A 14,568-nucleotide genomic window follows, 5' to 3' on the forward strand; every position below is an offset into this window, starting at 1 on the left:
TACTTTGTGTTACGTTGGTAAGTTATTCCACATAACATTTTTGAATTATTTTACCATTTTAGAGAAGGGGTCATAGGCCATTCCCCACCCACAGACAAACACACCCACACCCTTGATTCATTACGGCAAAATGTTGTACACAAAAAAAAACAAGACTGTACGTATCTTAGTATTATTTTCCAAGTATTTTAAGGTAGAATGCTACTCACGAACTTTTTCGCTCTTCACAGATGTTAGCACACATAAAAGTGACACAATTTCATGTCGAAATCTGCCTACAATTATTCATTTTAGTATTAGTCAATTATGTAATTTTATTTCTGTACAGAGCCTCACCACATCGTACAAGATGTAATGGGTAGAAAAGTGCATATCGCGTTTTAAAAACAATACAACATCCATGTAAACATATGGTACTAAGTTAAGCTGGATTCATATTTATCTCGTCGCTTGAAAACTTTTAAAAGATACAGAGCTAGTTGATATATGGTGTGGCAGTTTGTGTAGCGACGAAGTAAGCCCAGACTGTCAGTATTTGCATAATTGCATAAAATTATTGACAAAAGATCAGCCCTTAGATCATTATAAAATGAACCCCCTAAATTTTGGAAGTGAATAGATTTATGATCGTAGATTAGAACATAATAATTATCATCGTTTAAATAACTTGACTCAGTGAGGTAACTAACAGACTCGGTCGAAATTGCATAGTAATGAGCATTTAGGTAACAACGAGATTTAAATGTCAATCGTGAAGTTACGCCGTCTCAGTTCAACAGCAGCAAATAACACAAATTGTTATAAATGGGCAAGCTTTTATTCGGTGATTCCGCGATGGTGTAATGAAGATCGCGTTCAAGCAGCTGATGTTAAATATTAAAACAACATTGAAACAATAATGTAATGGTAGTCACTCTCTGGTAGTCGTCGCGTATATGGGTCTCATATAAACAAAGATGGCGACTTTAACTGTTGCGCAGATCAACGAATACAAACTGAGACATTACCAAGCTCTAATTAGTTATTTTTAAGTGATTGGAAGGGTGTCGAAGGAGTCACTGGTGGTAATTAGTGAGGGTTGTGCCCAAGTCAAACCTCATACTTGTGATTTCTATTAAATGAGCGCATTAAATCAATGTTTAGTTTGTCAACACAAATGTCGCACATGCGCAGCGCGACGACTGCCGCCCTTTAAATTACAGCCTTGTTTGACACCGGATGTCGATAGAAAACCAGTTGTTAATCCAGTGTTAGTTTTAAAATTATATTAGACATTGCTATACATGTTTTTATATTGAACATTTTCTCTATTTGGCCACTACGGCAAACGCTGCCAAATGCTTTTTCTTAGATCTACAAAACATACTGTGGTCAAGCACAGTCAAAACAGATTAGTAACCGTGGGTCAAGGTACTTATTTACGATTTTGTTGTTATTTACGATTGTTGTTTTGTATATTTTTATTTTCAAGGTAAGTTACTAGCATGTTTTTTTTGTCAGTGATGCCACTGAACAGTTTTTCTAGACAGATAGAAATGAATATGAATGCAGCTTGAACTTCACTCCTATCAGAGTCCTAAAGTGTCGCTGTTGTTTGTACGATACAACTCAACAACGTGCAATATATAGCGCCCTCGTGCATGTGTGAATGGAAACGTTTTACCATAACATTCAAGATGTCCGCGAGTAAGACTTCCTGTTTGATAGTGCTTTCATCAGCAACGGAAGGTAATAAGTTAACGATTTATCTTTCAGTTTATCAAGACACCTCTGTTAAGTAAAGATTGTCACAGTCTATCTATTCCATAGTGAATATTATTGGTTGATGAAATTCAATTTTCCTCTTCGTCTCGGTGGGTGTGTGTGTGTCAGGACTGCAGATAGACCTATATTGTTATTGTGATGACATTTGTTGATACCATGTGAATTTACATGTCTATTTCATGTGGTGTCCACACATACATGTATGCATGTATGCGAGGCTATATTCTTGCAGTTTTATGCCACTAATAATTTCTAGAACTCACTAGTACAGCCATTTCTCAGATGATTGAACCAACTTCTGACTACTCCTGTACGTACTTGACCATAACCATGTTCAGATAACCTTGGTCGACCGCGTTGTGGTAAATGGCCCAATACAGTGGTCGACTTACCATACAGATTTCCAATTATTTCTGTTCGTCATTAATTTTAGACTCTGCATTATTTAACTTGTAATATCTAAGAAACCTTGCAGTTTTCAATTACACCCATGAGTATTTACCCATACATATATGTATATACATCTTCATTACACGATTTAACTTGTATGTCAAGTTGAGCACATGTAATTTAGGTTGGGGGAAGAATTATAAATTTATTTCTTAATAGCTGTGATTTTGAACCATTTTGTTTTGTTTAAATAAACATTACCAATCTAGTTTTAGACCACACAATACTAATGTCACATGAATGTCTCGGCTTAGAACTCGACAACTAAGCCATCTACAACTGTGTCTCCAGTTTAAAATATATATATATATATTTGTGGCATAAAAGAAAAATACAAAACACAAACATGGTATTAATTATAATAAATTAAAGCTGCAAGCAAGATTGAAGGAATCCAAGCAGATTTGTCAGAAAAGTTATCTGCAGATACTCATTGAAATGGTGTGTTGATACAAATATCCCTGCATAATGAAGTTATCTGCAGATACTCATTGAAATGGTGTGTTGATACAAATATCCCTGCATAATGAAGTGTAAACATGTTAAATATTTCTTTTATTCAACATCAGCATAACCATGTGACTGATTACAATTTGGGGATAAAACTTGGGTGTATTGCTTATGCATATTTATAAGGTTACATGATCATATATGGCCATTTCTTTTACATCTTTTGTTTGATAACTTCATTAAGGCACTGGTTTTATGTTCAGCCCTCCAAGTTTAATTTTTTTCCTAGTGGCCAATGGCCACCAAGTTCAAACTCACTGGTAGCATAGTGGTTGTCGTATCAGACTCATGATCGGTAGACCCAAGTTCAAATCCTACCTTAGGCTGAACATCAAAGGGTCGATCCCTACCCTGGGTGAGTGTGCCACAGACTCAATGGGAAGGCCAATTCCACTGGCCGAGATTCATTCACTTACGAATGAGACTTTGGGGGAACCTTGGTTAAGGTCCGCAGGTGCGCTTGTGTTTGACCGAGCTTGGTTGACACCAGGATAGCGCATTAAAATTGCCATTTGATAGGGAGATGGCCACACAGCCCTGTCATGTAGTCCCAAACAGGAAATGACTTCTGTGGCAAAATGCACTATGTGTCAGCACTAGCACTTGCAATTTGCACTTAAAAAAAAAAAAGTCAGGAGTGACAACAGTGACATTCAATGTCCGGAACTGTCGTCTAGCACAAAAACATTTTTTTTTTTTTTTAAATAAATAAAAATATTTAGTAGCCAAGTACAAAATTGTAGGTCGCCAGAATTTATTATGTTTTACAGACTACACAGAAACAACAATTATGTTTAAATTTAAGTATTTATTCAAGCATATGATACTAAATCATATATTATCACAGAGAAACTAAATTGGATGATGTCAACGTGTTCAAATTACCATAGCTTATTTAAATATGTTATTGAATGTAACATGGAAAAGACTTGCTGATGTTGTAGTCCGATCTTTTGGCTTGGATTTTGATGGGAAATGGCATATTTTTTTTTTAAATCTAAAAATTAATTGTTTTCAAAAAATAATTAAAAGAATAATTTAACATTGATTACAGTGATAACTGCTCATTGTCAAAACAAAGCTTACCCATTCGTGCCATTATTCACACTAGTCTAGTAGACACAATAAACATCATACTCTTGAATAGGCATCAATAACTACGGTAAAACTTACAAAATTTTAGGCATCAGGAATGAATGAAATGTCCAAAAAATGATGCCAAAATACACCTTGAAAGTCCCATTTTATTAGTCCCTGTTCGGATGCAGTCCGAAAACGGGGACTTATGTTTTGACCTCTGTGTGTCTGTGTGTGCGTCCGGACCTGTATCTTAGAAATGCCTGGACCAATCACAATCAAACTTCACACATACATTATACATGATATTATATATGCACGTCAATTTGTTTCACGATCTGATTCAAGATGGCCGAATGGCAGCCATTTTTGTGCTAAAAAATCCTAAAAATCAAGCATTTCTCGGCAGTTTACAGATGAATTTTGTTCCAACTTGGTATATACATTAGACATTATGGGACCTTGGTGCAAATAATTTTGTTTTTCAGATAAGATTCAAAATTGCTGACTGGCGGCCATTTTGTTTTACTGAATGTGGTTTTCGTGCCATATCTCTGACTTGCTTTCACTGATTATGTTAAAATTTTAAATATTCATTATACATCATGTCATAGATAAACAGATATATTGGTTTGACGATCCTATTCAAAATGGCCGAATAGTGGTAATTTTTGTGCTAAAAAATCATCAAATATCAAGCATTTCTGGCATTTATGGATGGATTTCAAACTTGGTATATACATTAGACATTACAGGTTCCTGATGCACGTCATTTTATTTTTCAGATTGGATTCAAAATGGCTGACTAGCGGCCATTTTGTTTTAATGATTGGGCTTCTAGAGCCATATCTCTTAAATGCTTTGACTGATTATATTCAAATTTTATATATTCGTTATACATCATATTATATATATACATGTATTCAAAATTTTGAATGCTGTTCCAGAGCAATATCTCTCAATATGGACAAGTACTTGTTTGACGATCAGATACAAATGTCGATCATTTTAATGTTAAAAAATCATATTCCTGACATTGTTATATTCCAGCTATATTACTATAAACAAAACTATATATCTTAAATTTGATAACTAACGGGGAATGTGCCATGCATAGCTTGTTTTTTTTAAATCTCATTTTATTTTTTCTAATCCAAACTGCCGTTTAACGACCCAGGGCGAAGTTACGGCAGAATCTCATCCCTCAAATAAGGACACGTGAGCTTTGATTATAACCGGATATATTGCACTGGGTCAGGGAGATACAAACTGTCCCAGTTGCTAAAACTTCCATGTATCTTTTGTACCTGCACTTCGAACATTCGCAAGTTTTCCTAGGTGGTGCAAGACAGCTTTGTTCGTAATCGGACGAACTCAGTTTTATTCAATGAAGCAAACAACTGTTAAAATTAATTGAAAACAAGCAAATAATTTTCATGAAAAATCATAGAGAGAGGTAACTTGATACATTAACAACTCTTTTGACCTATTAGTTTTGTGCTGACCTCTTGTCATAATACATACTGATTGATGACTTTGTTTTGATTTTGAGTTGTTTAGCTTACAACTCGGCCACGACCTTTGCTTTTACCGTGAAACAAGGGGAAGTTTACGTCACTTTGATGGACATTTAATTTTCTAAAAACTAACGAAGCACACTGTCTATCATCCCCATTTTTTTGATTTGCTGATTTCTATTCTGAAAAATTCGACCTTTCGAAAATGCACCTTAATTTTGTACTCTAAAAACATTTTTCAACACGAATTATTCAAAACTCATCAAAATTTTAGATTTTTTACGGAGTGTCAACACTATCGTCCGACACTGATTCACTATGTGGTACATGGCTCGGACTTGCAAAATACGCTGCGATCGTACTTGTTTCATGACTACCGACAAGTTTCGTTCATAACAAATATGCCAGATAACGTAATACGCATTTGCAGTGTTGAATTGTGGGAAAAGCTGCGCCACCAAGAGCTGACTAGCTGTACAGTCTGTTTTATATTACGGAAAGTTTAGTCGCCAGACATATTATTCTTAGTTGGCCAATTGGCGACCTACATATTTTTTTGAATCGCCATTCATTTAATTTAATTGCCATGGCGATCAAAATGGTCACAATCTGGAGGGCTGTATGTTCCGTTCTGCAACAGTGTTACAGATATGATAGTTATGCATATTAATGAGCTCACATGACCATATACGGTCATCTGTTATTTTCATCAAATTCTTTCATGCATGTCGTGTTCATTTTATACTTTATCAATGTATTTAGAAATGGATAGATGTAATGACAGCACCAGGGGCTCGCCGCCGGTTTTGTCTCCTCGTTTTTCAAGGCGACTGTGCAGTGTTTATAATCAGAATTTACCAGCATAAAACCCGCATCCGAAATGCTATTTTTGCCGTTGCTGCGTGCAGGGTTCAATGTTTTTGCCTTGAAGGCGTGTGTTTTTCACTGGAGTTCTGATGTCTGGGATGGGTTTTTTTCAGAGCCATGCAAAATCGCTGAGACTGACCGCGCCGCTTGTATTTTCACAGCAAGGACGCACAAGGGGTCCAGTAAAAACCGGTTAAAGTTAGTTGCGTGTTTGGCATGAGTGGAAAGTCCTCATGCTCGGCTACCAGTACTTTGTGTACTGAGACGTCGAGTAGGAGGCCTGATGGTGGAGGTACCGATATTTTTCGGTATCCCCGCTGATCGGAGGGTATCCTCACAGTCTGTGTTTTCAGGCTGTGGTTTACCAGATTTTACCGGCTTCAGCGAGGCTATGCCCCTGGAGGTCTTTCCTCCTATGAGGCCTGTTGCGGGTCCCTTTGTGGATCCGTCCTCGCATGGCGAGATGAGGGCTTTGGTCGAAGGACTGTCAGGGCAAATTGCGTCCCTGGCAGGCCGGGTAGATCAGATGCAGGTGGAGCGAGCTGTCTCCACTGCGGCTCCTAGGCCAGCATTCAAAACATGTGTAACCAAAATATTCATCCAAGAGGCCGAAACAAGATAAATGGCAACAGGCAAAGTCGCCTTTCCCAGGTTCACAGGAAAAATCAACTGGGGCCACCAAATTATTAACAAAACGACCCATCAATGTCCAAACATTGGGATACTGGTACGCATAATAAATCTTTGTGTTCAGAGTAAGTAATTGGTTCACTATAGTAGCAGAGATCACAATTAACATGTAAAATATATCACACTTTGAGATAATACTGTACTGATATCGAAATTCCTGGGAACACTTATACACAATTACGACTCGTGTGCCTGCACTCTGGCACAGGGCAAAGAATACTACAATGTATTGAAACAAGAGACGCAATGTTCACTGGATGGCTATACACCATCAATATTATAGTAAAAGTCATCAATGGTAAGATATATTGTTATTAAAGTTACTATATATAGTTCAGATGAACACTGCAGTCAGTTGAAACAATGGAAACAGCACTTTCACTGTAATCAGGAGTCAAAGGTCAAGGTCATATCAGGCCAACTCAGGGTGTCAACTTCTTGGTCAAAGGCACAGGTCAGTCGAGTTCAAATTCATAAATACTGCTGTATATAAATCTTCTAAGACATCTACTTCATGAAAAATATTGTACTCTATGTACAACTAACCACACAATTTAAAGTGCTCTACACACTGTCGCAGGCATCATATAATTCTGAATAATTCCTATTGGTTCTCAGAATATTTAGTTATCACCATGAATTACTCTGTTTTGATGTACTAAATATTTCCCTATACTTTAACACGGGCACACGTTATTTCAATGAAGCCTCGTTTTCGTGTCCAGTATATTCTATTACGTTGCGTAAAAGTTCGGCAATACTTTGGTCAGAGCGAGGTTGCACGCACAATCAGCACAGTTCGGGATAAAATAATGTCGCGAGATTATCACGTGATCACAAGGTTATTGACACTTGGACGCGCGTAAGTATTCACGCGATAAAATGTTAATGAGATGCTCGAACATGAGGTCTATGCAAATGAGCGTGATACAAGGTTTTCCCGCGATTTAGATATGGAAAACTGCTCACAATTCGACGAGAACTTTCGTACTTCGATTAAATTTCATATATGTAACTTCTCAACACCTCGAAAACTAGCTGAGTCCACACCACGTCGCGTACACACTATAAATCTGCGATCAGTTGGCGTAGCAAGGTTACATCACAGAAAAAGCAATGCTTGTGATTAAATCATCTGAGAATTAGTTATAAAGTCACATCAACATTAACATCGGAATGTACTCACTCTTATTACTTTTTATTTTTTTGGCGATTCAATGTCCGTCGCACACTTTATATGCTCATCGAGATAAACAAGTGGGTAATTCAGCAGGATTCAACATTACCATGTGACTGAGCAGAGGGTCTTCCCTTGTGGTATTTACTTTTTGGGCAGGTATACGAAGTATGGTCAGTCTGTTGACATATCTTGCAGGGTGCTTTACACTCTTTCGCCATGTGTCCAGTCTCATTACAATTATAACATATTATGGGTGAACGTCCTCCCCTATCAATAGACTGCTGACGTTGTGATGATGGAGGTCTATCTTTAAAGTTGTTCCATGATCCACCATTACTTTCTTGAAGGGGACGATTTCTTTTTAGTGTGTCCAATACAAGGTGCTCAATCTCAGTAGTCATTTCTCGCCTCATTTCTCGTTGTTGCTCCATCAAATCTCGCTTTGTTTCTTTCTGTTGCTCCTGCATGAGTAACATAAGCTTAGTCATGTCCTTAATTTTGTTTTCATAGTCTTCCTTCATTTCATTCTCACCAGCCGGAGTATTAGAAGCTTCAGGCTGTTTTTGAACATGTGTTCGAGCTTGCTTAGGTTGTTTGGGTTGGTTTTTGGAATCAGTTTGGTACTCAGCCAGATCTTGTTCCACCAAACGAGCTTCACGTATCACTTCGTCAAAATTATCACGCTGTTTGTAACAATGCCTTATTCCATTCCTCACTTGATCATCCTGGATTGTTTTCCAAAATGTCTCTCTCAGTGTTTCATCCATTTGAGAAACAAGGATACCTCCGCGTCTTCTTATCAGGTTCAGGGCTGCTTCCAGGCGTACTCCATACTCTGCAACTTTCTCACCTGCACGCTGTCTGCTACTGTAGAATCTCTGAAGTAGGGCATGACCAGTTTCCACAGTACCAAATACCACTTCTAACTTGCAGATTATTTCTTTTACAGTAGCATTCTTATCTATGTTCATCTCTGTTGTGGCAGCCAAGCCTCTCAATGATTTCCTTGCTGCACGAACAACCGCTTTATCACTAAGCATATTCTCTGCACTCAGATGCTCAACATCATCCTTCCAAATTTCAAAATCTACATCTCCTTTTCTATCAGGATCTCCAGAGAATGTAGGTAATTTTGGAGGATTATACAAAGTAGTTTGGTGAGTAAATCTCTCACTATCTAACTTACCACGCTTCCACACATCTTGGCTGTCTGGGTAGTCTATGTCTGAACAAGCTCCCTGTCCTGAATGAACATTACTCTTACCTGTTGTATCATCAATACTGGTTGAGGTACCCAAAAGATTATCTTTAACACTCACCTGCGGCGCAATAACAGATTGGGGGACTATGACTGCAGAATCCATAGAACATCTATAAGCTTTACCTCGGTAACGCTTCTCTATATCCTCAATTTTCTCTCAGTACTGCTGCTCAGCAAGCGCACGCTCTTCTTGCATTTGCTGCCTATCACAGTCGTATTCGTCTTGTAGTCGCAGCCTGTCATGGTCATGATCTTGTGCAAGCTTTTCCTCATGATTTCTAAGATCCATCTGCTCGATCTTTGATGCTAACTCATCACGCCTGAATTTTTCGGTATCATTATTGTGCTCTTTGTAAAACCAATCAATTCTGGATTGCAACTGGTCACGTTCTTCTTTGAGACCAGCCACGACTTCTGAATTAACATGATTGAGGGATCGAGCGTGTTGTCCTCTGTCATGGTATTGTTGCTCAAAATCATCAATATCTTCGCAATACTGACAATTAGCATGATCACTATTACTCTGGAATTGCATGCGTTCATACTCGCGCTCACGTACTAAATTGTGTTGTTCCAAACTTTTCAACTTTGCACTCCATTTGGCCAATCTCAGTTCATTCTCACGTAACTCCATCTCATCGTTAGCCAATTTGCCAATATAACCCTCACTACCAGAATGACTAGGGGTTCTATCCCCACACTTATCATCTAACATATCTTCATGTGTCACCAAAGGGAGTCCAGGTGTCACCCCTCCCAACCCAGGCATGGTCCTAAGAGGTATCTTAGGTGAAGTTTTCACTTGAGTTCCCCCATGGTTATCACTCTTAATTACCTTGCCGCCTTTATGATCATCCATCGTGATAATCCTATAGGGCTGCAGCTGCAGTGCATCAGTTACCAATTAGAAGCACCACTGATAGTCCTGGTCACTAAGTGATGCGAGTTCACTACACCAATCTAAAAATAAATTGCCAAACATGCACTTCTACAAAAAGTTAATGAAAAATAGCTTGGAATACAATACAACTATATACATGAAAGTCAATCAAATCACTCTCACACTGGGCCACAGTAAGTCAAAAGGGGCACAACACTCAACTGTCCACAATCATATCTCAGAACTACCGGCGATAGCAACCAATCGACTACCCCCCCTTAGCGGGTGCCAATTATGTAACCAAAATATTCATCCAAGAGGCCGAAACAAGATAAATGGCAACAGGCAAAGTCGCCTTTCCCAGGTTCACAGGAAAAATCAACTGGGGCCACCAAATTATTAACAAAATGACCCATCAATGTCCAAACATTGGGATACTGGTACGCATAATAAATCTTTGTGTTCAGAGTAAGTAATTGGTTCACTATAGTAGCAGAGATCACAATTAACATGTAAAATATATCACACTTTGAGATAATACTGTACTGATATCGAAATTCCTGGGAACACTTATACACAATTACGACTCGTGTGCCTGCACTCTGGCACAGGGCAAAGAATACTACAATGTATTGAAACAAGAGACGCAATGTTCACTGGATGGCTATACACCATCAATATTATAGTAAAAGTCATCAATGGTAAGATATATTGTTATTAAAGTTACTATATATAGTTCAGATGAACACTGCAGGCAGTTGAAACAATGGAAACAGCACTTTCACTGTAATCAGGAGTCAAAGGTCAAGGTCATATCAGGCCAACTCAGGGTGTCAACTTCTTGGTCAAAGGCACAGGTCAGTCGAGTTCAAATTCATAAATACTGCTGTATATAAATCTTCTAAGACATCTACTTCATGAAAAATATTGTACTCTATGTACAACTAACCACACAATTTAAAGTGCTCTACACACTGTCGCAGGCATCATATAATTCCGAATAATTCCTATTGGTTCTCAGAATATTTAGTTATCACCATGAATTACTCTGTTTTGATGTACTAAATATTTCCCTATACTTTAACACGGGCACACGTTATTTCAATGAAGCCTCGTTTTCGTGTCCAGTATCTTCTATTACGTTGCGTAAAAGTTCGGCAATACTTTGGTCAGAGCGAGGTTGCACGCACAATCAGCACAGTTCGGGATAAAATAATGTCGCGAGATTATCACGTGATCACAAGGTTATTGACACTCATACTCAGTATTCACGCGATAAAATGTTAATGAGATGCTCGAACATGAGGTCTATGCAAATGAGCGTGATACAAGGTTTTCCCGCGATTTAGATATGGAAAACTGCTCACAATTCGACGAGAACTTTCGTACTTCGATTAAATTTCATATATGTAACTTCTCAACACCTCGAAAACTAGCTGAGTCCACACCATGTCGCGTACACACTATAAATCTGCGATCAGTTGGCGTAGCAAGGTTACATCACAGAAAAAGCAATGTTTGTGATTAAATCGTCTGAGAATTAGTTATAAAGTCACATCAACATTAACATCGGAATGTACTCACTCTTATTACTTTTTATTTTTTTGGCGATTCAATGTCCGTCGCACACTTTATATGCTCATCGAGATAAACAAGTGGGTAATTCAGCGACGACCCGCGCGCCGTCTTCTGTGTGCTATTCCATGGAAGCAACGTATCGGCGTGGTGAACGTTTGGTCAGCAACTCCAAGGCTCGCGTTTCGTGAATTATCGTTCAATATGATCGTTTCTGGTGTTAAACGACGCTCAGAGTCATGCTCTGTCGGAAAATCTGAATTCGGGACCGTTCACAATAGGTCTGACGCAGAAATCCGCACATACGCGAGACACTGACAATAGGCGTACAACACAAAAGCGTCCAGTTAACGCAACTTCTCTTTTATTTATAGAACATGCACGCACATGATCAAAAGGTGGCGCCATTCACTGGCCACCACAAATCTGGTTAATATATGCTGTCAACTAATAAATGAACTGAACGTCTCAATAAGTAATCATCCAAAAATATAAATATCACAAAAATATCTGGGTATCACATGTCTTTCCTGGGGACCTCCCGACCCTCCCATTCCCAGCCGCGACTCACCCGCTGATTTGGGTGAGGCCGAGGCTCAGGCTAGTTGCACCGGGTCTCCTCTGGGACCTCGGGCACTGAATGCCAACAGGGATGCCCTCAGAGTCTTCCATTCGTAACGACTTAGTGAGCCACGCCGTTGGGGTGATGCGGAGTATCATCGATCCTAGTGATCTGATCTATATACCCCACCCTTGATCCTAAGGAAACCACTTACTGTTTCTTCAACGCTTATGGGATCACAGGCGTCTGGATCCAAAGCAACCCCGTTGGCACATCTCCCCCTGCCGGCCAAGTGCTGAGTGGGACGCAGGGTGTGCAGACGGTGTTAATGGGCGGATGTTGGTCAGCCGCAGAGGAGGTAACGCTTAAGGTCCCCAGGCGGGGTAAAATCTTATGTAACACTTTCCGTTGGACCAAATGCTACCCGGTCGGTGTGGTTTCGGGATCAGACCCCAAAATGTGGGATGAGATTAAACTCCCCCAACCGGATCACAAGGCTCCATTCCCACGAATTTTCGTTTGGCAAACCCTCTTTGTTCGGGAAATGGCGGGTGCAGTCTTGGAGCTTTGCAATGAACCAGAGGGTTCAAATCTGATAACCAGTTGGCCCTGTCAAGGGTAAACAGAAGGCACCCCAAGCACAGAAAACACAACGCCCTAGAGTCAGCCAGGAGGCAAGTGCTCATACCCTTCCACAGGAGGAGACATGCGCAGACATGTGTTCAGCAAGTGGCCAGGTCACAACTTAGTGACTACCGCAGGCCTTGGGGGAAACTCACCTCATGAGAGAAGAGAGCACCCACCCCTTGCAACTGCCAAACCCATGACCACATATCCCTGTTGTACACAGATTGTACTCCAGGAGCCTGGGCCAGGGTCGCTTTGCTAACCCCACGGACCCACTTAGTTGTGTACGCCTTTCCTCCCTTCCTGTTCACCAGGCACTGGAGAAAACTTCAACAAGTGTACACCTGCATATTGTCATTGGTCGCACCCAATTGGCCAACCAAGGTCTAGTTTCCACTGCTAGTCGATGCACCAGTAGTGCTTCCACACTTACCGGACCTGCCGTCCCAACCAAACTGTGCACTACTAACGAGCCCAGCAGGTATTACTTACACACATAGAGGCTCTCAGTAGACCCGCACATACGAAATGTTTATCTGAGTGGGCTGCTGACGAACAGGGATCCCACCAATGTGGCCTACATTTCCAGGTTGTGAGCATACACTGATTGATGTAGCGGAAGGGAGGTTGATCCATACCGTCCCTCTATTGGCTAGGTAGCAGACTTCTTCATCCATCCGTTTGAAGTGGGTTTGTCCTACACGGCGATCGTTGGCTACAGGTCGGCCTTGTCCCCCACCATTGAGAACGTTTTGGGAACAAGACTACTCTCACCTCTCAAATAGAAGTACCCCCTGGAATAAAAGTACCCCCCGGATAAATCTTCAAAATCTCATAAAAGTACCCCCTGGAATAAAAGTACCCCCCTGAAAATTTCAAAATTGACATGTTACTAATGTCTTTGCTACTAAAATGTGTTCTCACGGTGTACAGTATGTGTGCATCTATGACCCTGGTACTTGCAATTGCAAATAATCCTTCGACACTTATAATCATTGTTACAAAGTAAAACAAGAAGGCTGTCTAGTCACAAATAACTGCAGCCATAGCATAAGTTAGCAAACTTACACTTACCAGCAGTATAATTAACTGCAGTGTAACACCATTAGCAAGTTAAAAAGCCTAGAGTGGATCCACGACAACGCTTCCTCTGAGAATCCAGAGTTTTGGAGCTACTTCAGGAGAAGGACATGGTCCACCAAGACAAATGATGCACTAACAAGCCTTTAATGTATATTACACAAGCACATGACACCATTAGCATTGTCAAAAAATAATTTTGTACGAAGTTTGGAAATGCACAATAAAATTGATAAACATAGCTGGCTTTTGACTAAGTATTTTGTACAGGTGTCTCCCAAAAATTAATGATTCACTGAGACAAATGTAAACTGCCTTATTATATTCATTGTGTGACTACTGTTACAGTATTATTTGAAAAGTAAAAAAAAAACTCCCTTTATGAATAGCTATCATGTTGAAAGCTCTGCTTTGTATGCAAATCAACTTAAATAGTTAGTTGGTGTCCATTGGAGAGAGAAGTCAACAGTACTGTTGCCTCCTGAGAATCTACATCTATCATTCTGTTCTAATACAGGGCTCGAGAAT

At 39.6% G+C, this 14,568-nt stretch overlaps 1 protein-coding gene across 2 annotated transcripts in view; it reads left to right on the forward strand.

Annotated features, from left to right (window-relative positions):
• Positions 1-1,659: 1,659 nt before the first annotated feature.
• Positions 1,660-14,568, forward strand: part of LOC102809328 (glutamine amidotransferase-like class 1 domain-containing protein 1) — a 201,027-nt gene continuing 188,118 nt past the window's right edge. For both annotated transcript variants that reach the window (XM_085496448.1, XM_085496449.1), the window contains exon 1: positions 1,660-1,728. In XM_085496448.1, the coding sequence (XP_085352574.1) occupies positions 1,677-1,728 (52 nt within the window). In that variant the 5' untranslated portion in view covers positions 1,660-1,676. The remainder of the gene's footprint in view (positions 1,729-14,568) is intronic.

This window comes from Saccoglossus kowalevskii, chromosome 1, assembly GCF_978046115.1.
Source record: "Saccoglossus kowalevskii chromosome 1, keSacKowa6.1, whole genome shotgun sequence".
In the NCBI taxonomy this organism is placed as follows: Eukaryota; Metazoa; Hemichordata; class Enteropneusta; family Harrimaniidae; genus Saccoglossus; species Saccoglossus kowalevskii.